Below are 25,276 nucleotides of genomic sequence, written 5' to 3' on the forward strand. Positions count from 1 at the left end.
ACAAAACGCAGGTCTTAACTTTAAACTATGAACCACCAGTCAAAATTAAGAATCGCTATAAATGCCAACTATGCCCCGCTAAATGAATCTATACAATCAGACATACAAAGATGGAATACCATTCTGTTTCTGGACCTACACTCCAGGATTGAATCAGTTACATTAAATATTCGTCCCCGACTGCTGTATTTGTTTCAGTCTTTACCGATTGCCATACCACAAAAACAGTTTGTGGTGTGGGATAGGATGTTGTCAAAGCACATCTGGAATGGGAAAAAGCTAGAGTTTAATATAAACGCTCCAATTAAAGAAAGAAAAGGGAGGTCGTGGGCTTCCTTGTCTACGAGAATATTACTGCGCAGCTCAGTTAAGACCACTGATATGTCTCTGCTGTCTAGATCACACCGCTGGATGGAAAGATGTTGAAGGAACAATAGTTAAAGGAAAACCAGTTACAGCTTTAATATCGGACATAAAATTACAGAATAAAACACACATGGCAGATGAACCCATACTACAAATAATGACATCTGCTTGGAAAGAAGTAATCAGAATTTGCAGTTTGGAAAATGCCTCTAAGGTTTTAAGATGGTGCGCATATGATTCAGATTTTTCCCCGAATCAGTACGATAATAGATCCAAGAACTGGATTTCAAAAGGTATAACTAATTATTATTCATTTGTCCACAAGGAGGCATTTCAAAACTTTGAAAGGAGTGAACATGATTTAGGCTCAGACGACTTCTTTAGATATCTACAGGTCAGAAATTATTTTAATCAAAACTTAAAAGTGAACCTAAACGAATTACAATTTGCAGAAACATTTTTATTATTAACCAAATCTGGAGCGCAAAGCAAAATTATTTCCAAACGATATAACAGCATCCTGCGGTGTAAAAACAACAGCACTGTCTATATTAAAGCAATGTGGGGAAAAGAAGGTAATCTGTGGATTACAGAGGAGTGTTGGGGCCACGCATGCATGACCACAGTGGGCTACCACCGGGTCCAGTGTTCGGCGTGAATTTAGCTGGAAAATCATTATGAGATTTTTCATCAGCCCTGCTCAACAAAGATATCGGGGAACTGTGACACTTGTTGGAGATGTGGGGGAGATTGAGCTAACCGTTTCCATATCTTTTGGGATAGCAAAGTTATTCGCTAGTGCTGGTCTCTAATCCATGAACATCTACAAAATGTTTTTTCATTTGTTTTTCCTTTAACCTTTGAGACCATATTTTTGTGTAACACACCAGTGGATAAATTGAATTCAAACGATAGAAGACTCTTGTATATCCTACTGGCCGCGAGTAAAAAGCCTCTTACGAGGAGATGGCTTAAGCCCGAACCACCAACGATGAAAGATTGGATACGTTCTGTACAAGAGATCTATAGGGCCGGCGTCCTGCAGGTTTTAGATCTCACCCTGGGTCAGCACACCTGAATCACATGATTAGTTCATTACCAGGCCTCAGGAGAACTGCAAGACATGTTGGCTGTATCCCAATTCAGGGTCTGCAGCCTTAAAGGCCGCGTTTTAAGGCCGATTACGTCACAGCGACGCGACAACGGCTGTCCCAATTCAAAGGCTGCTCGAAATGCGGCCCTCAAATGCGTCCTTCATCTCCCTGAATTTTAAGGCTGTGGCGATGTAGACTTCGTGGCCCAACATATCCCAGACTTCATAGCGCAGCAGTGGGTGTGGATAATTTTGCCGAGAAAAACAGCAGAAGCGGAGCGGCCGAAGAGTAAACTTTTAAAAGTAAGTACTGAATATTATGTCACTTATGTGCGAATGTTTAATAATGAAGAACATTAAAACATGACTGTTGGCCACATGTCGGCAAAGTTATGTGACATTAGTGATGTTTGTACTAACTTGGTTTTAAAGCCTTTACGTTCAAATATACACCGTTCAATAGTCGACCTTAATCTTACAAAGAATGTGATGATTTTATGGATAATTAAAGTCAGTCATATATCCACAAACACAACAAGCTGAAAGTCAGTGATGCTGCTCGGTTTGCAGTCCTGAATATCACGGCACAAGCAGGATTCACTGCACTGTTAATGTTAGCTATGTTATATTGCTGCCTCTGTTCGGTGGTGTCGAGCCAAACGGACTTTAACGTGTGTTTGAACGAGCTGACGGTTCACTCGTTAAGCTGAAAGAAAGATGCTTTAATCACAGGAGTCACACATGTGTCCACTGTACCATCTGGGAACTCTTCTTGTTTAGCACTCGTAATAACACAAACACTAAATCCTCCTTCTCTTGTGCTGTTTTGTAGCAGTGTATACACCTGAGACTGTCACCTGTCTGTCTGTCCTGCACTCTCTCTCTGTTTCTTTCTCTCTGATTGTGGAATAAAAGTATGAACATGTATTTATAAGTTACACTTGTGTTTGAATCCTGCAGCTTATCACACATTTGATTTCCATGTGTGACAACTGCAAGTGTCCAGAGTGAGGACAGACTGAGGGAGCCACTGCTGCACATCATCTGTGAGGCTTTGCACCCCTGATGATCCACCAGGACAAACTCAGCAGTGTGTGAGGAAGAGGAGGAGGAAGAGCCAGCAGCAGCTGACAGATGGAGAGAATAGACAGACTGTTCCCTGTTTGTGAAGGACTGCTAGGAAAGTTTAACATAACTAATTATCTGTCCTGAATCAGTCTTATTAGGTAATGTTCAAATAATGTTATCATTCCAGTGTTTTCAGTGTGGGAGAAAGTACTCAGGGCCTTCAAGTTACACACTATGAAAGGCAGCAACAAGTTTAATATTCAGAAACCTAAAGTATGTATCAGCAGCAGAATGGAGCTAAAAATAAATGTTTGTTTCAGTTTATGAAGCTTTGAGTATTTTGGATTAGTAGCACTGCTGTGTTTGTTGCATCATATTGCTGTAATTGTTTATATGCTTTATATATTCTGAGGTAAGTTGATCTATAGTGTTACATCATATTCTATAAGGATGTTATGTGTTTGTTTACTTTCTGCCCAGTTTGACCCATTTAGCAGACGTCAGCCTGTTTAAGGCTCTGATATCTATTCTGTATGACTTAAAGCAGTTATGACATGGTCTGATTTTCTCACCCAATAAAGGAATATTTCATATATCAGTCTACTCTTCATTCTATCAGAAACAGTTTTCACAGCTCGTACATTTGCTTTTTACACATATATGTAAACATTGAGCCAAATTTAGTAATGCCAACATATTAAAAGAACAACATTTGTCTCTCATATATGATACATCTATATATACACTGTCAAAGATACTTGTCTTTGAGTGAAGATTTAAGGAAATATAAATAACTGCAACTTGAATCTTTACTGAAGCTCAGTATTAGACACAGAGTTCAAGTTCACTGCTGTAATAACTAATGATGATTAATATAATAACTATAATATTGGCCATATCATATTTACACTGACTTTAGTCTCATGAACAACATCAGCTAATTGTTATTTACTAGCTAATCTTAAATGACTGTTCAGTACAGAAATGAAGCCCAACTATCATGTTTTACAGTCCTGTGGTCTCAGCCTCAGATACTTATCAAATCACACAAAGCTCATGTAGAAACACACAAACAGGTGAACAAAATATGTTCTCCTTCATTTCTGTCAAACAAAGCTGTATGACACGTTTCCAGCTGTTAGTATCATGGTTGCTAGGCAACCTGAGCAGCGCGACGGAGGCTAGGCCGTCCCATTTTACAAGCCTCGCACTTCCGGCCTTAGCGGTCTTTGAGTACGCGGCCCTTGTGGACCGTTAAGGCTGCGTACTTTAAGGCTGCAGACCCTGAATTGGGATACAGCTGTTGAGGAGGTCCTTTAGCCGTTTGAATCAGCTGTGTTGGATCAAGGACACATCTAAACCTGCAGGACACCGGCCCTCCAGGCCTGGAGTTGAACAGCTGTGGTCTAAATGGACAGAATATGTTGAGCCTGTGAGGTGTGATTTTTTATGAACCATGATTTTTTTTATGTTGATGCTCTGAGTTATATTCCCATTTCAATAATATGATGCTAACCTGACTGCCCTGCTACCCCTTTACCCAAGGTCTTTTTTTTCTCTCTCTCTTTTTTCTTTTCAAGTTTAAAAATGTAAAAAGCCAAACTACTGTTATGTTCAACTGCTTTCTCAATAAAAGAGACAATGTTAAAAAAACAAGTTTTTTAAGTCGTAGCGTGCAGAAGCACAACGACACAGAATGCCTCCATCTTCCTGATGGAGCGTTCCACGATCGGGAAAAAGCCGGAGTTAAACAGAGCTACAGAAGTACAGGAGGCGTGTGTCTCACCTTGCCGCCATATTCCCTGCCGTCGCGGTCCAGTCGCAGCTCGGTCGCGTGTGTGTGTGACTGCGTGTTGGGGGTGTGTGCATTGTGAGGAGCGTGTGTGTGCGGCAGGGGCAGCGGCAGGGCGGGATGTGGAGCCAGAGGAGGTTTGGCAGCCAGTGGGTACTTCCTGCGGAGCTCCTCGGGCGCGCTGGGATGGAGCGCGCCGAGCAGCGCCGCGGCCGCCGCTGAGACAGTGATGGGCAGGTGTGAGGCGGGCAGGGGCAGGCGCTGAGGAGGCGGGTCACTCAGGTTGATCGGCTGCTGGTCCTCAGAGGATGAGGAAGAGGAAGTGGGCCTGCTGAAGTCGAGAGGGGCGGGGCCACCGTTTCCATTCACAACCTCAGTTTCCCTGACTACGGCGCCATCTGTCACAGCAGAGGAGGGAGGGGTCAGGGCGGGCAGGCCGTTTCCACTGCCGCTCTCTGAGGACGAATCATCTGAAAGAAGAGACACGGGAGGGTTAAAGGTCAGACTGACAGCGTTCACTGATGACTTTCACGAGTTCACACAGAGACGCCGCTCCTCACAGGAAGAGCGACGTTCCCATAAAAACTGCAGTTCCTCTAACGTCCACCAGAGGCTCCAACCTGACCCCGCCCCACACACAGTAGCAAACACGTGTGTCATGTGACCTGCTGGTTTGTGGAGACGTGCTGCATCGTTTCATTAAACTGAATGTGAGTATGGGGGCGGGTCTAACTGTGACACTGATCACTCATTGGCTAACCAAATGTCAACGAATCAATCACAGATCTGTGCAGCATCACAGTGCAGTGTGTTTGACTCACACACACACACACACACACACACACACACACAGCTACTGCTATAAATCAGTCATTGATATAACAGATCTCACATTAAGACACTTTCCAGAGCAGAAACTCATCGCTTGTCCAGCAGGTGGCATCCTTGCTTCATGAAGAAAACCACCTCAGGCTTTGAGACTCCTTCAGACTCCTTCTGCTGTCTTTAATGTTTCAGTGCTCCGTGGACAACACGATAAACTGCAGTGATGAAACCTCTCTGCCTCCATCAGCTTTACACAGGTGTGGTCAGGTGCAGCAGCTTCTCCCTGCTATTCGTGACGTAACTACGAGCTGGAATCAACTCAGAGCAGTCATCAGACTCTTCATACTCCTACGCCATCATCATCATCTTCATACGAGACCATATACGTTCCTTCTTTTTGTTCTTGGACTCACAGCTCAAAATAATCCTTCTTTATCTGAACCTGGAGCCTCTGTCTGAAACAAGCTGCCTGAGCTCCTCTCCTTTTAACTTAACGTTTACACAAGCTCAAAGAGCAGGTGGGTGGGGCTTTATGACATCACAAAGATCCCAGAGGAGAAGAAAGTGTCACAAACAGTGTTTTAAACAGTCCGCAGCCTGAGCTCACAAACATCTGACAGGCCGGAGTGTCTGAAACTGCCAACATGTAGATTAAAAAACTTAATAAGCTATTAATCTCAACAAGAGTACAATTAATAATGTTGGCATTTAATAATTCATTCAAGTGAGAGATAAACTGATTTGTTTCATTTTGTTTATATTTAATTTTAATTAATTCCCCATTAATTTTCTTTTTTTTTAAATTTTCACCTGCATTACATCAGCTGTTCTGAGTTAAATCAATAAATCAACAGCCAGTCTCACACTGCCTCGAACGACGCAGCAATACATGCGATAAAATATAAAAGGAAAATATAAAAATGATTCATTCTGAGGAAAATAAAAAGAATAAAATGCAAAGAGATGATAAACATCGTGTCGCAAACACCTGCACCTAGTGTCAGTTTGGTGCATTTAAGGACATGTTTAATGTCATTTTTGCTGTTTTAGGCCTCCATACAACAACAGCCACAACATGTCCATGTTTGCTGGGTCAAAGATGAAGACGAGCAGAAATGTGAGCAGACCGCCTACATTCCTGCCTTTGACTGTGAGCTGTGGCTGATAATCGTGACACGCTGCGGCGTGCAGGATGGAGTGCAGCTCTGCGTCTGGCTCACGGAAACGAATCTGTGCCCCGCTGCTGCTAAACCGTCCGCTTATCCTTCCCCGCTCAGGCCGACGGGCTCCTAAATAAGTGATCGTGGAATAACTGCTTTGTGCCGAGCAGGCGGGATGGATGCACCGCCGGCCTTTCATTGCTCAGCGCACTCACAGACACACAAAGGAGCCACATTTGAAACATTAGCCTACATTTTCCTCCAATTTGGGATTTAATTAGAGACGAAAGGACGGCGGAGGAGAAAGAGCCAGAGCGTCTGAACGAGCTGAAAAAGATGCAAAGTGAGGAAAATTACGGATAATTGAAGGATGGAGAGAAGCAGGAGAGGAGGAGGAGGCTGGACTGTGAGGCAGAGAGAGTGGAGACGGCGGAGGTGGTGTCAGTTGGTCAGGGTGGGGGCTGGGGGTGACAGAGGGGTGGAGCCCAAACTGCTGCATGGAGAGGGAGGAGGAGAGGGAGGGTGGGGTGGGGTGGGGGAGTGAAGGAGGAAGGTGTAGCAGCAAAGAGGTCAGGAGGGGGAGGGGGAGGAGAGAGAGTCCTTTAAACTGTTTATCACTTCGTTTCTTATCCAGGCGGAGCTGAAAGGAGTAAAGTTGGAGTTTACTGACCAATCAGCTCGCAGCATTTAGATTCACATCCAGCACATCCAGGAGGGGAGGGGAGGGGGAAGCCTGCCCGGCGCTGTTTGTTTGTTTATATGTGTGAGGAGTATTCATGCGTGGAAACGAAGGACAACCTAATTCCTGATGCTGCCTCACAAATCCCCCCCAGCTGCCGGACCACCATCCCCACACCGTGACGGGGTTTCTTCTCCGCTCTGTTTTGTCTCTTCTCTGTCCACACTGGCTGAACAGGGAGTGGTCCTCCCTCTCTCTATCTTCCCTTCCTTCATCCGTCTGTTGTGCCAATCCTGAGCACCGATTCGTGCACACTGAAACTCCTCCCCCTCTCTGGATCCCTGTAAACACTGAGCCGCTGTCTGTGGAGATGTTTGCTTTGAAAGACCCAAAGATTTAACGGCTGAGACTCACGTGCACATGTACGGAAACAGTCCAGTGTTCCTGATGGAGCGTTCAGTTTCAGATACATCAGTATTTGCTCCTTACAGCCAACAGCAGGAGGAGGAGGAGCGTTGTCCTCACTAAACACTTAAACTCACATTTCCAAACGTTCCCACAGCATTTTCATCCGACTTGCACTGACGACAGGAAGCTGGAATCCCCGGAGGAAACCAGGACAGGCTTTTATTGTGACACTTAAAGCTCCTTCTTTTTGACTATTCAGAGAAGCTTTGCAAGACTCACAGCTCAAAATAATCCTTCTTTCCCTGATCCTGCAGCTGTCTGAAACAAGCTGCCTGTGCTCCTCCAGCTTAAAGACAACTTTGTCATAACGAGCTTAACGAGCAGGTACACAGAGAACAGCCATGTTTCCGAGCTGGGCCGTTCTTTATGCGGACGAATAAAGTGTCTCTTATCTTATTTTGAAGGATGTAAAAGAGCCTATTTGACTGTATGTTCTGAAAATAAGGCAGCTGTGACTGAACTTTGACCTGGCAGCAGTACACCTGCGCCCTCTGCGGAGGAAACAGGTTAGAGGTCAGACAGACCGGGAGGAAGATGAGGAAGACGAAGGTCGAGCTATAGTCACTAAACGCCACTGTGAAGCCCGCACCTTCAGGCTCAGCGGGGTTTGTTCCTCAAGGACAAACTCAAGTGCAGCAAACGTCACCTTCCACCTCCCCTTCATGCTTCTCCTCCATCACCCCCCCGGGCCGCGGTGCAGCCGCTGCGATGCATATCAGCGCTCAGCGTTACAAATGTCTCCTCGCATCATTAACACACACCCCTGAGAGGAGCGCACAGGTGAACCACAAGTTTGACAGTCTGTTTGATTGTGAATCCATGGGAGGTGCATGGAGGAGGAGCAGGAGCAGGAGGAGGACGATGCTGCATCAGCTGACCTGGAAATGCAGGCCACCGCCAGCGTGTGCTTTTGTGCATTTACGGCGTGCAAAACGTCCCGTTTTCCATCACAGGACGCGGAGCAGTGACAAATGCAGGGCCGAGGCTCAAAAACGCAGCCCGAGACCACGCTCGCGTAGACCGAGGAGGACGATGCTGTCCGGCCTGTCAGATCTGGGACATCGGCAGATTGATTCCGCCTGCAGCAGCACGAGGTCGAGCTCTCGAGTCCGACTTTGCTCGTCTTAAAGTTTTATTTAAAAATGAGCTGAAAGCTTCCAGGATGAAGCATCGCAGAATGTGAAGAAACAGCCGCTGACTGAGGCGAAATCACGGAGGGTAAAGTAGAAACGCCTCTGTGCTTCTGTGTGTGGAACATTTTAGCACTCGACATGAAGCGTCTCGTTATCCGCCTCGCGCGCCGTTTAATAATTAGAAACTCTCTTTGCATGTCCGTCCACCCGGCGCTCAGTGAGCATGAACGCCCGTCACGTATCATAAAGGACGACACCCGCACCACACACCAGGTCGGCGTCGTTTTAGCAAGCAGCCTCTCTGCTGAGGTCAAACTGAGCCCCACAGCTGCAGAGCTCAGACGTGACCAAGGAGCTTCCATCAACACCGCTCCACAGCCGACACTCAGACGTATGTTTTTAGATTTCAGGTTAGCTTCCATCTTCCAGTTTTCACAGTTTTCTTGGATCCCGCACTGATACGGGCTTTACCTCACACTGGAAACATGTCCTCTTCATCCTGGGAGATGCACTCACAGGGTGAGCCTCAGAGCAACAGCCCTTTAATTAAAGACTGACACATAAATCAGCTGAGGCAGTCCCATCTCAGAATCATGTTGAGATATATCAAATCTCACAGCGGCGCCCAACAGTAAACCATCTGCTGCGGTGACGCAGGTCTTTGATTTAAACTGGGCGTTAATTAGGACGATTGTTTCTACGCTGCGGTGGAAATAAAGACTGAGGACACAGAGGGCTGCACACGCACCGTTGCGGTGGAAATAAGCTCCTCCTCTCAGCCCGACACTCACACACTCTGACATGATGACACGAGGGTCGTCCTCAGCGGCTGTGGATAAAGCACATTCGTGGCTTTTTGTCGTATGGAGCAAACATATTCAGCACCACGCCGCCGCTAGCTCGCCGCCGTCCTTTTAAACACGTACGTGTGCGACTCATGTCTAATTAAAATGTTATGAACCAGGTGAGGTCGGTGTGGCTGTGACAACAACAAAGACCTGGACTCGTGAAACCTGAAGTGATTGCGCTTCCTGTTTACCCCTAACACCCCGCCCCCCTTCTCTAAACGCTTTTAGCGTTTTGGTCATGTGATTGTGTCGTTTGCTGATTAGAGCGATGGCATCACATCCTCTGGAGTTTAGCAGCAAGCTGCTGTGAATCCGACATGATCTATGACAGCGGTGCGAAGATGTTCCAGAGGGAAACCTGTACATCCACACCTGTCACACACAGCCCCTCCCACAGCCCACAGACCCTCCCACAGCCCCTCCCACAGCCCACAGACCGTCCCACAGCCCAGGCCCCTCCCACAGCCCCTCCCACAGCCCACAGCCCCTCCCACAGCCCCTCCCACAGCCCATGTTTATGCTCCACCCTGACGATGAGCTGGATGCAGACGCGCACGCTCACACAAACACTGCGAGCGCGTTTTCCTTTCTACGTTTACACAATTATCTGTCAGCTGTTAGCAGCACCACATTGATTTTGGTGTCATTAGCAGGCTCCACACCGAGGAGAGGAGTAGGAGCACGGGCGGGGGAGGAGGAGGAGAACCAGAGAGACGCCAGGAAACGGGAGGAAAAGGGAGACTGGTTCAGCGAGGTAGATGATGGAGGGAGAGGCAGCGGTGGAGGGGGTGGGGGGCTCCAATGGGTCATTTCCTGTCGTTTTTCATTTGAGGCTTTGCTTCGCAGCGACAGCGAGAGGCTGTCCTCCCCCCGTGCTCCCCTCAGAGGAGCCGACCTGAGCGAGAGCGGTAACAGATGCTAATTCCTTCACTCCTCCTCTTCCTCCTCAGCCACCTGTCCCAGGGGAGGAGGAGGGAGACAGAAAGAAAGAAGGAAGAGGAGGAGGAGGAGGAGGATGTGGTGGGCCGTGACTCCCCTGCGTGGGATTACACTGGATTATCCCGCTAAGACGCAGCAGGAGCTGCACACTAGTTCTCAGCGCCTGACGCCCGGCGACGCCCTGCCCCGCCAGGCATCGTCATAGCAACACCCCCCACCCCACCCCACCCACCATCCGCTGCAATGTTGGTGATGACAGCAACGCTCCCACTGACACACACACACACACACACACACACACACACACACACACACACACACACACACACACACACACACACACACACACACACAGATCTACGGAAGGCCAAACGTGAGAAATGAACAGATTCATCCCTCCTGTTGTCTCTTTACTGCTCGGTGTTTTATTCACGGTAAATAAACGTATTAATCAATCAACACATCAGTAATAAGTTACTTCTGTGTTCCTGTATTTCCTTCATTTCATTGACGCCTTTCTCAGTTTTGGTTGTGTAACTCAGATGAATGATTTATTCAGTCATCCAGCTGTTTTGTTGTGATTTGTTGGTTATCTTGGCGGTGGGAGGAGTTCACACACTGTCTTTCGTGGCTGTGTGACTGTGAGCACAGCCACCTGCAGAGTGATGCTGCTTTCAGCTCCTCTGGCTGCAGAACCACTAATGAACCTTCACATGGACCAGTTTGTCCAGCAGGGTCAAATCTGACAACAACTAAAAGCAGTCTCCACATGACCAGGCCCTCTGGCTCCTCCCCTTGTCTTCTGAATCCCTGCCCCTCAGTTTGAGCAGCAGGTGGGCGGGGCTTTCCCATCACACAGGGATTACTGCACATACACTGAGCTTATTATAAAGAACTTTATCATGTCTAATATATGAACAAGAACAAAAAGAGCATATCAACATCAGGCTGTTGTTTCCAGCCTGATTTCTAGTCGCTTTAAACTAAAAGATCCACACTGTCAGGCACACGTATGACGAGCATCTTTACAGAGACATGAATCAACTGAACTGTGGAAATACAGACAAAGACGAGGAGAACCAGCCTGCAGGAACCTGTGCACGCCAGAACTTCAGGATGCTCTCTGTCCTGAAGCTCGGGGTCAGGAAGGGTCGGTGCTGTGGGGTCAAGTCAGCGTCCCAATAATGCCACCCCACGGGGAGAGGGGACCTTTGATTAAACAGCATTATTATTTGACGGGCCGTCAGAAGCACATGCCGTCGTGCAATCACACACCAAAGCGGTCGTCATCATTCACCGGAGCCACATCTCGGGCATCGGCGCGTCTGACAGACCGTCGCTTCCTCCCTGACCTATAAAATCAGAGCAAATGGAAACAGCATGAAGACATTAAACTGCTCTTAAGGGCGGCGGCACTGGAAACAGGAAGGCGGCTGGAGATGGATGATGTGTTTTAAAAGACGAGCACAGAGAGGAGCGACAGCTAAAAGCCCGATCAGTGAGATGGATGGTGATGAAGAGACGCAGCTCCGACCGTCAGGGAACCGCATCGCTTTCTGCCGCTCATCGCTCAGATTTGTTTGAGCCTTGGTTTCATCTCTCGGCTGTATGTCCTCCTCTCTTCTTCCTGCTGAAGCGCCGTCACTGACGCCTCAGCCCTAATGAGGCGGAGGAGGAGAAGTGATGGAGATTCTGTCCTGCAGGGCTCGGTTCTGTCACGAATGTGGACATCAGGAGGAGCTGGGTGGGGTTCCCACCTGTCAGTCATAAGAGCATGGCAGCTGAGACGTGATGGGTGGACCCCTAACGAGGAATTGATGGCCTCCATGAACAGCATGGACCTTCGTGTCTCACAGACACTCTGCCGAGTCACAGCAGCGAGCTTGCATCCACCTCCAGCTCCTCTGTGGGGACACTGAGGCGTCTCCCTGAGTCTGACCCGGGTATTTATAGGTAGGACATGCCTGAAGCGCTTCACCTGGGCGGTGTCCAGCATCCGTTCCCTTCAGTGTGATGGAGCAGCAGCTCTCCTCTGAGGACGCTCGCAGACCCACAGCTGACGGGAAGATCGAGCAGTAAACCAGCAGCTTCACCTTCATCTTCAACAGCGTCCTCCAACCTGGAGTGGGGACTTTTTCCATATGACCCACACCTGAACTGCCCCAGTGACGGTCACTGGATGATGGAACCCGAATACCCCACCACAGAAAGTCTGGGTACATCCAGAGCAAGCAGGACCAGTCTCATGACCTTCTGACATCCTCACACATGTAGGAGAAACATGAAAGGTCCCAGAAGCTGAGAGGCACGAGGACGCCTGCACAGAGTCTCACACGTTTAGTCAGACGCACAAACTACAACACCAAAAACCATAACATGCACGTCCCAGAGGTTACGAAGCCATGGTCAGCAACCTGCAAGCCTTCAGATTGGAAACCAGTGATGCTCTTTCCATTCTGTAGTTTCTGGCTCCAGCGGCTCCACAGCATGACATCACAAACAGAAAACCTGCAAACATCTCATCAGAGAAGATTCCCACACCTGAGCTGGGAACCACCTGACAACAGGACGAGAACCAACAGCAGTGTGTGTGTGTGTGTGTAGACGGGGTGTAGGTCAGCAGAGCAGAATAGGAGGATGGTACAGTCAGCAGAGGAGTAACAAAGACACGGCTGTCACAGCCTGCCACTGCTAACACACACACACAGACACGCGTCCTTTGTTAGCCAACACTGTAGCGTGTGTGCTCTCTGTGCCCTGCAGAGGCTCGCACATGCACACTGGCTCATTGTGCCGCTCAGACACACCCAAACGGTCACGAGGGTCGGACACTGGATACCCAAACCTGTGTGTGTGTGTTCGGGGGGATGCATCACATGCAGCATCATGCTACACAATACAGCACCCAGATGAGGAGCCTCATGGATCCTCCCTGTTTCAGCACAGACAGGAAGATGACTCAGTAGGTTAAAGTGAGAACTCCATGATTATGTTTACATCATGTTAAATCAATGCGCAGACACCAGGACTATCACTGCTGTTTAATATTATTATTAATAATAATGGATTGCATTTATACAGCGCTTTTCGGGGCCCTCAAAGGACTTTACAATTCCACTCTTCACTCACTCTCACATTCACACACTGGTGGAGGCAGCTACAGTTGTAGCCACAGCTGCCCTGGGGCAGACTGACAGAAGCGAGGCTGCCATATCGCGCCATCGGCCCTTCTGGCCATCACCAGTAGGCGGTAGGTGAAGTGTCTTGCCCAAGGACACAACGACCAAGACTGTCCGAGCCGGGGCTCGAACCGGCAACCTTCCGATTACAAGACGAACTGCCAACTCTTGAGCCACGATCGCCCTACAATTTATGAAGACACTCTCACAGTAGCTCAGGATCATATACTGTATATTAAAGATGGTCGTTACACCGTCTACTCAATTTCCAAGTGTTTTTATGGAGTGACTATTTGGATGACGGGGTGGAGTGGTACATTATCAGCTAATGCTAGCTAGCTTGGTTGGCATAGACTGTACAGGGGCATAACTGCTAATCAGTAACATCCAATGAAAATCCCCAAATATCACTCACAAACCTGGAGCTCCGCCTTCTTGGGCCCTCTGTTAGTACAGTGACCTCACAGCAGCCATATTATTGGTCACATGATGTCATTAAAAATCAGTTCGTGTGTCAGGCTGTAAACATGTTTAACATGGGAGTCTATTGGGTCTGACTCTCTGCTGCCTCTGCTGGACGTCAGTGAAACTGCAGGTTTGGGTGCTTCATTTTTCAGCTCTGCAGGTCGACGCGTGTTCACAGATTTAATCATCTTAAATGAAAAACATGAAACTTTCTGAATTGAAAACAATCCACAGTCCTTCCTGCAGCTGCAGTGTGTGTGTGTGTGTGTGTGTGTGTGTGGGAGCTGTCATTAAGAATTAATGGATGATGGTGTCTTCTGCCTTTAATGGTGGCAGCGATCCAAACATGTGGATGAAATATTTAGCATCACTGCTCCAGTTTTCCACTGAGTGAATTACACAAACCCACTGAGCCAAACTGGCGGGGGAAAGCCCGGGTCACTGTTTCACGCCATGATGAAATTCATCATCTCAGGCGTGGAGGATAATGAGGTGAGATAATAGCTGTCACGCCGTAATCCACAGTCAGCGCAGTAATGCAGGATCTGGGCACTCAGTCAACCAGCTAATAGGATGGGACGAGCACAACGCCAGTGAGCGAGCCACCATGCCAGCACGACACACACACTCTGTCCTCCGGTGTGTGTTCCTCTTCCTTCCCCTCTCACCCACTTCCCTCTGTGGGCGGGGCAGCTGATGGAGGCCGTGGAGGTTCATGGGTCAGATGGCGAGCAGGCCTGGAGCGATGGCAGCCTTTCTGCCAGTACAGAGGGACCAGTGTTCACCCAAAATAACTCCCTGCTCTGTAATGCTCTGCAATAACTCTGACAGACCGCAGACTTCGGTACACCACGCTGCATGCCCTCGAGTCACAAAGTTGTGGCTCCGCCCAGAAAAAAGCATAAGCCTCGCATCAGGACAAACCGGCCAACGAGTAAAATCACGTGAAAGATGACAAACACACTGCTGCTCACGGCAGCCTGCAGTCACACACAGGAAGTGTCAACAAAATAAAAGCATGTCTGCGCTTTGGTCTTCCATGTTTGTGTCTATTGCTGCTCACCTCCTTGTGTCACTTCCTGTTTTACTTTGTCACTTTCTTTGTGCTCATACTGATCAGGGAGTCAAAACTAGGAGCGAACACCTGGAATAAAGAAGGTGGACGAGGAGACAAAGGAGAGGAGACGGGTCGTCCCTGCGCGAACTCCAAAGAGCAAACTGGTGACCCTGCAGGGCTCCTGGGGCGTGTGCATCTTTTATATACAGTCTGTGGTGTTTCTAAGCTGATACGTGGACGGCTCATGCGCAGCACCTGAGCTGCTGCGATGCCTCGCAGTATTTTCTCCCCTCTGTCCTCGTCATGCAATATTAATCGAGCCCGATCAGCAAAGGGAAGGTGGCAGACCGTGTCAGCGATCCAGTCCATCTTTCCATCCATCACATCCCTGCACTCGCTTCCCGATGTCCCGCCTCTGCTCCTGAGACGAGCGGCAGGAGGCGTGGCTTTGTGCACACGCTCGACATGTTTGACGAGCCCAGCTCCTTTCCTTTAAACGTGTAATAATCACACAAACAGTTTTATCAGAGTCTGTGTGTTTATTTGTCCTAGGTTTTAGGACAAATAAACGGACTTGCAGACTGACACTAATACATCAGTTTCTGACATTAACGGTTTTTAACCACATGATGTAATCTCCGAGCTGCTATGACACACCAACAGGAAGTCAGTTCCACACACGTACAGCAGACCCTGAACGCAGCACGGCGTGGGTTCATCTATCACTGACCTGATGGTTTCTGATGGTTTGTGTTAAAGTAAAAAGAGACAAAAACAATCAAATCTGCAGTTTAATTAAAAAACAGATGGTTTGGTTCAATCGGGACAAAGAAGCCCGGATACTGGAGGCTATTTTTAATTAGTGTGTGTGTGTGTGTGTGTGTGTGTGTTGCTGTGACAGGGGTTGTTGCACAGAGGCCTGAGATCAAGCACACGAGGCTTTAAAAACACGCGTGAGCGCCACATTTATCTCTCGACTGTGTATAATTCATCACACGTTTCACATTACGGGAACATCTCCACAGCTCCACCTGCACCTCCGGAGGCTGCACCTCCTCTGTGAGAGGAGGAACCCCCCACAGAGCCTGTAGCGAGGAGGCAAAGAGCCGTCGATGTTCCTGAGTGGGTGAGGGGAGGGAGGCGCCAGACAAAGGAGGAGGATGGAGGAAGAGATGCAGAGGGGGCGGGGCTCAGGCAGGCGCTTTCACTCGATGTCACACACGTGGAGAGCAGAGCTTACTGCGCCTCGACAATGTTACCGCGGACAGGAAGTCGACGTTTGAGCCGACATCACTCCAGCCCTCTCATGTCTTCCCCTGCATTTTACTTTGAAAGTATCAGCAGGAAAACATGAATCTGAAGTCACGTTTGAGGAAAGAAATCTGAATATTGATCACTGAAGGATTATTCTGTTTTTTATGGCGCTGCTTACTGAAATATGGCCTAACCCTAACATTAACGATGACTTATTAATAATAAATAGTCAACTATTAGTAAATTTATTAATAATTTATTAATAATAATAACAGAGGAAACAAGAAACGAGTATGAAAACTCGTGAAACACCAGAAACAAAGATCTCTTTATGAATGTGGACATGAGCTGAACCGTGTATCCAGAATTCCTGCAGGCCTCGAATGCCTCGTCCTGCCTGGCGATCCTGGCAGAACACGTCCCGGCTCTTCCCTCGCACTGATCACATGATTCCTCACCCTCCTCTCCCTCTGCCTCGCCTTCATCCTCTCCCCTCGCTCTGCCCCCATCCTCTTCCTCAGCAGGCTGATTTCTATATTTGGGTGGGAGGGGTTGTTTGTTTATTCTTCATCCTCTCTCCTCCTTCCTGAGGCGTCCACAGTCAGCCCGTTCATTGCTGAGCGAGGCAGCTTTAGCAGGAAGTCACGTGACTCATGTCTGTTTGTGTTTATTAATAGCGAGCGAGGTCATCACTGCCCCGATGACCTACTTCCCCGAGCGGCAGCGCCGTCAGCGTTTCTGCGTTTGACGTTCCTCTCACCAGCGGCGAGGAGTGAATGTGTCCTCTCGTTACACACCTGCACGCTTTCATGCATCACCTCTCCAGATGAGAGCTGCTCCGTCATTGGTCAGCTTTAAATCACTGCTGTGTGTGTGTGTGTCTCAGGCTGTGACGAGGCCACACACGCAGTGACGGGTGCAGGTTTGACTTTTCCCAGCTGATCCTAAATGAAACCTGACGCAGACAAATGTGTCTTCATGTTCCCGGGTGGCGCTAGCAGGTGGAGCAGGTGGACTCTCCTCCTGAGCGCTGCCGTGTCCGTGTTCTACAGAAACACGTAAACGCACCACCTGCAGCCGGGGGCTGTATTGACTTACGGTAAATTAGGTTTGCTTTATGATGTTGGGGTTAGACATGAAAGACTGATGTGGAGCTGATGTGTGCTGGGGAGCGCGAGCAGCCGCTGCTGAGGATTCGGCCGGGACGTCTCTTGTTTCCGGCTCGTTCTCTTCTTCCTCGTCTTTTGGAGATGGCGAGCAGATCGACTCGGTCGCAGTTAAACTCTGCCTCGTTTCTCCCTCAGGCTTCGTGTCTGCCCCGCCCAGCCGTGGGCTGCTCTCGCCCTTCGTATTCTCCCATCAGGCGGGACAAAGTGACTTTATATCAATGAAACTTGTCTAATGTAAGATAATGACTTCCTTGCTGAGCAGATATGGGTCTGTCTCCATCATTAGGCTTTTTCAGTGCTGCTGCCTTTTCACTGATCTGATTTGTCTCAGTTTTGTTTCTGAGCTTAAAATTGATTTTTTCCTTATAAATGGAAGGAAACGCAGCAGCCTGTGCGAGACTGACGCTCTGCACCGAGCTCGGAGACGATTCCAGACACGGAGACTAAAGACTAAAGAAACACGTCCTCTTTCTGAAAAATGTCTTCTTCTTCCTGTGTGACATTATTGAAACCATCAAGGTTAGGATTCACAATGTCGGCATTTTGTGGAATTCCCAGCATGTTTGTGTTAAATACTTTATTTCTGATGTGTGAACAGATTCTGAAGTCACTGAACAAACGAGCCTGCCTCCAGCAGCCAGCAGGCGGGTCTGTCAGCACCAAACAGTATCACCGAGCCTCAGCTCAGTCCATTAATCACTACAGCAAACCAGGGTCAGAAGCAGGACGAACCAGGGTCAGAACCAGGGTCGGAACCAGGGTCAGAAGCAGGGTCGGAACCAGGGTCAGAAGCAGGGTCAGAAGCAGGGTCAGAACCAGGGTCAGAACCAGGGTCAGAAGCAGGAAGAACCAGGGTCAGAAGCAGGGTCAGAAGCAGGGTCGGAACCAGGGTCAGAAGCAGGGTCAGAAGCAGGGTCAGAACCAGGGTCGGAACCAGGGTCAGAAGCAGGGTCAGAAGCAGGAAGAACCAGGGTCAGAAGCAGGGTCAGAAGCAGGGTCAGAAGCAGGGCCAACATTAGAGGAAGCTGAGGCGCTCTTTCATCTGTCTCGTGTAAATTGAAGCTAGTTTGCTAAACGTGATATCCGAGTGCAGGCAGCAGTGACTTCAGCCAACGGTAAACGATGTAGTGAAAGCAAAGCTCTGACATGTTCCACAGTTCAAACTACGACCAGTTAGCCGGGCAGCTTTACATTCACAGCATCCCTGTTACAGTTATAATGGAACAGACCAGTGATTTTCAACTGTGAGCTGTTGGTAGAGAAGAAAGTACAAGAACTTTCATCTATCCAAACACTCACTCACTCAGACTGATGGATGCATCAGGGGAACCTCAGGCTTCAGTAACTTCCACAAAGACCCACCCAAGGTGGTGCAAACACAAGCTGTGGAGATCCACTAACAGGGTTTTTAACAGCAACAGTATTCTGGGTAATATTATACAGAGAACCAGAGCTAAACCCGAGCTGTGAGCTGAAGATAAAACCAGCGATGGTCCTGTCATTACTTTACTGCTCCTCACATCATCCAATGAAGCCACTGTCAGCATCATCCTGTCGCCACGCACATGTGAGGAGCACAGCGCACAACATGAACACACAAAGCTGACTGTGACTCACACACAGCATGTGTGAGCGGATCACATGCTGTGTGTAACCAGCATGAATGAGTTAAAACAAAAGGCCTCTCTGTTGCCCTCAGCAGCCATCACACCTCCTGTGCGGGGAAACGTCACGCTCCCATGGATCAGTTGGGATTTTTGGGCAGCCGTTGGAGGTCTACAGATGTAAACACTTTTCCGGACTTGCTTGATTTGCAACTAAACGATGCTCCCATAAACACCGTGACCAATAAAAGAGCAGCAGCAGGGTCAGCATGAGCAGGAGCTTTGGTTGATTTGGGGATCCAGCCTGACCAGACCTGCACTTCTTCTGCCCAGTATCAGCTAACGCCAGCATGCACGCCAAACCAAGCTAAAACTAGCATGCACGCTGAAGTAGACAAGCTAGCGATCGTTGGCTGATTGGCCCAAACTGTCAGCGCCTGTTTTCCAGGTACTTCATGAACCAAGCTAACAAACTGACTTGTCCAGATTCATCCAGCCTAACAGAGTCATGCTGAGCTGATCAACCAGCACCAGTGTCACAGGGCAGTGTACCAGCGTGAGTCCACACTGATGTTCATCTTCAGTTCTTCTGCTGGTCTTCATCAGCAGCAACCTTTGATTAGAGGCTGATAAATGAACCACAGCCATTTTCAGAGGGACCTGGTTGCGCTGGCTCCCTCTGAGCTCTGAGAATTTGCCGCTTTGAGCTCAGAATCATCTAGTTTGTGACATCTTACAGAGGAAATTCCTGAGTGAATCGAGGATGTTGCTGTCAGCGGTGTTCGTTGGACAGGAACGTCTGATTCTCAGCTCAGACTAACATCAGAGTGATTCACGCTGGTTCTCTTTGGTGCTGAGGCTTCCTCTGCGTCATCTCAAAGAGGATGCGTACCAAAGTGCACATCTATCACGGCCACAGTTCAAAGTACTCCTCCTTATTCTGCAGCAGTATGTAAATCAAAGAGGCATCAGTCAGCGCTCGGTGTATTCCTCTGACATCTCCTGCCTTTATCTCCCCGTTTAAATTCTCTCATCATCATTCTGTTTGTGTGTCTGATCTCCACCTCTGCTGCTCCCTGCCTCCTACTTTCTTCCTCTCATTATCCAAACTGCAGTTCTTCCCTCCTCTCCTGCCTCCGCCGTGAAAAAGGCGACACGTGTTAAACCCGCAGCTTGACTCACCTGAGACCGAGGCTGGGGTTGATGGCGTAACCTCGCAGTAATACGTGCGCATCCTGACTCGCACTTCCTGTTGCCTCTGACGAGGGCTGTTGCACCGACAATCTGCTGCTCATGTTAGCATGTTTGGCTTTCAGTGTTTTCTAGAACAAAGCGAGCTCTGTGTCCTTTTAGTGAAGCTCAGACGAAATCGACCAATGAAAGAACCCCAGAGGTCACTGCGATGACGACCTCCTAACTGAGCCTCCACAGCCCATGTGACCATTTCAAAGACAAAAGCAGCCACGAAATGTTTTCATGTCCGAGGAGCACATTCAGATGCTGCGTAGTGACCTCGCTGGTGGTTAGACGTGCATGTGTGGTCTGCCGCCGGGAAACGGTGCAGCTAGCTTCTCATGAAAACATGACGAAATGTCGACGCCTGGGAGGAAGAGCGGAGCAGACACCTTTCACAATAAGACAATCTGTAAACGTTTAGTTGACTGAAATAAATCAGACTTTGCTGTCATATGTAGCGCTGGGTGGACCGGGCCAGGCTGGGTGGGCGGGGCTGGGCGTCTCTACACCTAGGTAGAGAACGGCCCGAGGATGAAGCCGTGCTGTGGATCTCGCACACTTCCTCAAACACTCACCGATCTTTGGAGCAGCAACGAGCGGCAGCGTGGCGTCAGGGTCAGGAAACTCACAAGTGAGCACGAAGGAGAACACTGACTGAGAAAAGACAGGAGGTAAACATATGAGAGGGTTACCTAGGCAACCAGAGTTCGGGATGACGACAAACAGCCAGCCGTCAGCGCGACGTGTGCGAAGGGGCGTGTTTTAACCTCGTCCACAAACATGACCGCACAGCGTTTCAGGTAGCGTCCATCCTCAGCTGACCGCCTCTTACACAAATGATGGGCGTGGTCTGTGTTTTGAGCGCCATTCAGCAGCCGTTAGACACACCCCAACCCTCCGCCATGTTTTTATCTGAACCATCCTCACGTCTCCTTCCTCCACCCCACTCATCGCTTCAGCTCTCTGTCCTCCACACGTCTCAGTGTGTGTGTGTGTGTCTGTGTGTGTGTGGGTGTGTGTGTGTGTGTGTGTGTGTGTGTGTGTGCGGCCTTGAGAGGTGAAAGACAATGCTGGGAGCTCCTCCCTGCCTTCCTCCCACACACACACACACTTACAAAGACCCAGACTGTGGAGACTTTCTCCTCCTCGACCTCGCTCTCTGCACCACTCCCACACACACATTCCTGCAGCATCAGCCACACACACACATGTGCATGCACACACACAGACACACACAGCGCTAGCTTTGCGGTTGGCTCTGCATCCCTCGCACCTCCCCAGGTTTCTCTCTTCCTAGCAGTCCTGTATCAGCTCCTAACTCGCCCCTCGAGCCTCATTTATCCCGGAAACCTTCACCATCTCTGATTCTGATCTCTGCTGCTCATAAATCTCCTCTTATGTTTCACACATATGGCCAAAACCCCCTCCAGAGTCAGCCCCCGTCTCCCCCTCAGAGCTGATGAATATATCCAGTATCTCTCGCTGGCTCGTTCCTTTCTCTCCTCCAGCGTCTCACATCTACTCCAAACTACCCCGAAGGCCTCGCTATCAACCCACACCTCACCCCAGGGTACTATATCCCAACCTGGCACCCCTGCACGTCCTGACCTCTGCTGTAACCCCGCCCCCTCCACAGTCCCACATCCTCCGTATTTACACAGAATAAATACAGTGCTGTATTTATTCCCCTCCATAAAACTTTGTGTCCAGCTTAAATTATGACTTAATTATGATTTTTAAGGCTGTTTTCTAAACGTGTGTCACATCAACCCCGACACAGAGTCATTTTAAATGCACACACCACACACACACAAACGGAGCGAGAGGCTCAAATTTAGCCGTCATGCATCCGAAAACAGCCAGGAGTTTGGGAGGCGGACCTCGCTGCTTTAATCTGACGTCTCGACTTTTATGTGAAAACTTCTGAGAAATGTATGGAGTCAAATACGAGGAATGGAGTTCAGGCTGTTCATAAAGTTTGTCGTAAAGTGTTTGACGGAGGTCAGAGGACATAAAAAAATCAAAGAGACATAAACCGGAGGAGAATAAAGAGCGGCTGCTTCTCAGCGGCAGACACCGTTGGTTCAATAGTCTGGAGCAGGATTTGGAGACAGCGCTGCATTTACATCCACCCACACACACACAGCCTCCATCTGCTGTCTGCACACACACTTTACCAAACTTTATGACCTCGCTGTAAAACTTGACTGCCTGTCACAGCTCACCTCCGTCTGTGACGACGTGCAGTCTCTGCACAGCAAACTCATCCTGGTGGACTCAGAGACACCCAGCCCAGCTCCTCCACCTGATGGAGTTTAATACTGGAGTCACCCTTACAACAACAGCAACAGCAACAAAAGTGCACAAATCAGGAACCAGAATCACAGTTTTAGTTCAAATTAGGCTTCAATGAAGCGCCTTTAGTCTGTACACACACACAGAGGTAGGTGTGAGTGAGATAAATGAAACAGTAAAACCATGAAGTCGAGGTGAAAGATAAAATGTGGTCTGATCCTCGATCAAAGACAGGAAGTGGAGATGAAACTGCAGGTCTGTGTGGGGTGAAGCTCGACGCTCTTCTTCAGAGAAAGCAGGAATCTGACTGTGAGCTCTCACGTCTCATTGTTGCAGATACAGCACCTCCCATCATCCGCCAGAAAGCCTCACCTGGTCCTGATGCTCCCACCTGAGGAACAGCGCGACACTCGACACTGCCAGTAAATTTTAGGGTTCATTTTAAAATTTTAGTTGTAACTTTTAGAGCTCTGCACGGTGAAGCTCCCCAGTATATCTCTAACCTGTTGAAACCTCATGCTTCATCCCGAGCACTTAGGTTTTCAGGTCAGAGGTCACTGTTGGTCCCACGTACTAGGTTTAAAACACGTGGGGATCGGGCTTTTCAGGCACTGGCACCAAGGCTGTGGAACTCCCTGCTGTTGTCTTTACGCTGTCTAGACTCTACTGACTCCTTTAAAAAGCAGCTGAAGACATTTTTACACAAACGGGCTTTTAATTAATTTTAACTTCTATGTCTGATCTTATTGTGAAGCACTTTGTGATTTTTATCTGTGAAATGTGCTATATAAATAAATTTTACTTACTTACTCACATGATTCTAACGACCGAAGGCGTCATTGACACATGAAAGCAGAACCAAGCCATCGTATTCAGAACAGAGTGGACGAGCAGTCCTGGAACCAATCAGAGCTCAGCCTGAGCCCCCGAGACAGGAAGGACGACGACCCCCCGAGGACCTCGACCCTCTGTGTCTCACCTCTTTACACCAACTTTCACGTCCCTGAAAAAGTTCCTGAGAGTAAAAGCTGCAGAAAGCTTGTGTGGAAGCGGCGCTCGGGGGCGGAGGGAGGACACGAGCGCTGCGCTTTGTGTTTGCGTGAATAGATACGACATTGAACAGAGAGAAAAGGAGCGAAGACAACACAACGCCACAAAGGCTGACCCGAGCGTATCATCGCTTCTGTTCACAGAACAATGCCGGAGCGCCGAAGGACGACTGAGCGGCCTCGACTCTGCACGCACGTATTCACGTGTTTTCACACGGCGAGAAGTAAAACATGAACAACGGAGAGCGATGAGGAGGGCGGAGCATTAACACAGGAACATGACGAGCTGGAGCCGAGCAGCTCCGTGGCCTCGAACGACTCATCGGGATAACGACGGAGGAAGCACGAGTGACGGAGGGACGGGCATCAGTGTCCCGCCGACACGAGCGTGAGCTCTTCACCAACACGCCGCAGCTCAGGAGACATGAGAAACACCGCTGTGACACTGAAGCTGTTTGAACCCCCAACACCTCCGCCCTCAAACACCACCCACCATTTCTGCTGCAGCCGAGGAATGGAGGTCACATTCAGTGCTCCTAAAATCTCATCAGGACCCCAGCCTCCGCCCACAGCAGCGAGCGGACCAGCACCTGAATGATGGTGGAGCTCGCCACGTCACAATTATTGGTTGGAGATGGACTCCGTCAGGGCTGCCCGTTTGATTTGACGGTGTAAGGGTCGGCGAGCTGAGGGTCGGCGAGCTGGGGGTCGGCGAGCTGAGGGTCGGCGAGCTGAGGGTCGTCAGGACTGAACTGAGCCTTTAATGAAATCAGCAGCAGATCAAAAGCATCACAGGCCTTGATTCTCGGACACGCCGCCATCGCCACACACTCACTGCACGTGTGCAGATTAGACATGACGGCGTGACCTCGTCCTTCAGCTCGTTACACCGCCCCCCCCCCCCTCTTCCTGTCAACCTCCCCCACAGCGACCCTCACCCACTTCAACAAACAGGTGTTTGTTCACCTGTGTGTGTGTGTGTGAGTGTGGGGGTGGGGGGGGGTGGGGGGGGGGGGGGGGGGTTATGTTCCCTCTGAGGGGGGCAGCTGATAACAATGGGTACAAATTTCAGATTGAGACACTTTATGGAGCCAACCTTTGGACGTCCTCTGAACCTGCACCATAAAACAATAAGAACACACACACACACACACACACAGAGACACACACACACACACACAGAGACACACACACACACAGAGACACACACAGAGACACACACACACACACAGACACACACACACAGAGACACACACACACACACACACAGACACACACACACACAGAGACACACACACACACAGACACACACACACACAGACACACACACACACACAGCCTTTAAGGCAGTGTAATAAAATAAAGAGGCACACCTGAGGGGTGACCTCAGGTGTGCGGGGCCTCACAGATAAGAGCGGGGACGGCGATGTGGACAAACGTTCACCTCGTCTTTACTCATGCAGTAAATCAGAGTTGCACAACGAAGACGCCAAAAGTAAGGACACGGTCAGCAGGAAGCGAGCTCTGACTGCACACGTGCAGAACATCTGACGCCGCCGTCATCACCCTCGGGTTTTTCCTCTGCTGGACTTGTGCA

At 49.1% G+C, this 25,276-nt stretch overlaps 1 protein-coding gene across 3 annotated transcripts in view; it reads right to left on the bottom strand.

Annotated features, from left to right (window-relative positions):
- Nucleotides 1-25,276, bottom strand: part of LOC134619510 (nucleolar protein 4-like) — an 85,835-nt gene that overhangs the window by 13,670 nt on the left and 46,889 nt on the right. For all 3 annotated transcript variants that reach the window (XM_063465351.1, XM_063465354.1, XM_063465352.2), the window contains one exon: nucleotides 4,314-4,789. In XM_063465351.1, coding sequence (XP_063321421.1) covers nucleotides 4,314-4,789 — 476 coding nt within the window. The remainder of the gene's footprint in view (nucleotides 1-4,313; nucleotides 4,790-25,276) is intronic.

This window comes from Pelmatolapia mariae, linkage group LG20, assembly GCF_036321145.2.
Source record: "Pelmatolapia mariae isolate MD_Pm_ZW linkage group LG20, Pm_UMD_F_2, whole genome shotgun sequence".
Lineage (NCBI taxonomy): Eukaryota > Metazoa > Chordata > Actinopteri > Cichliformes > Cichlidae > Pelmatolapia > Pelmatolapia mariae.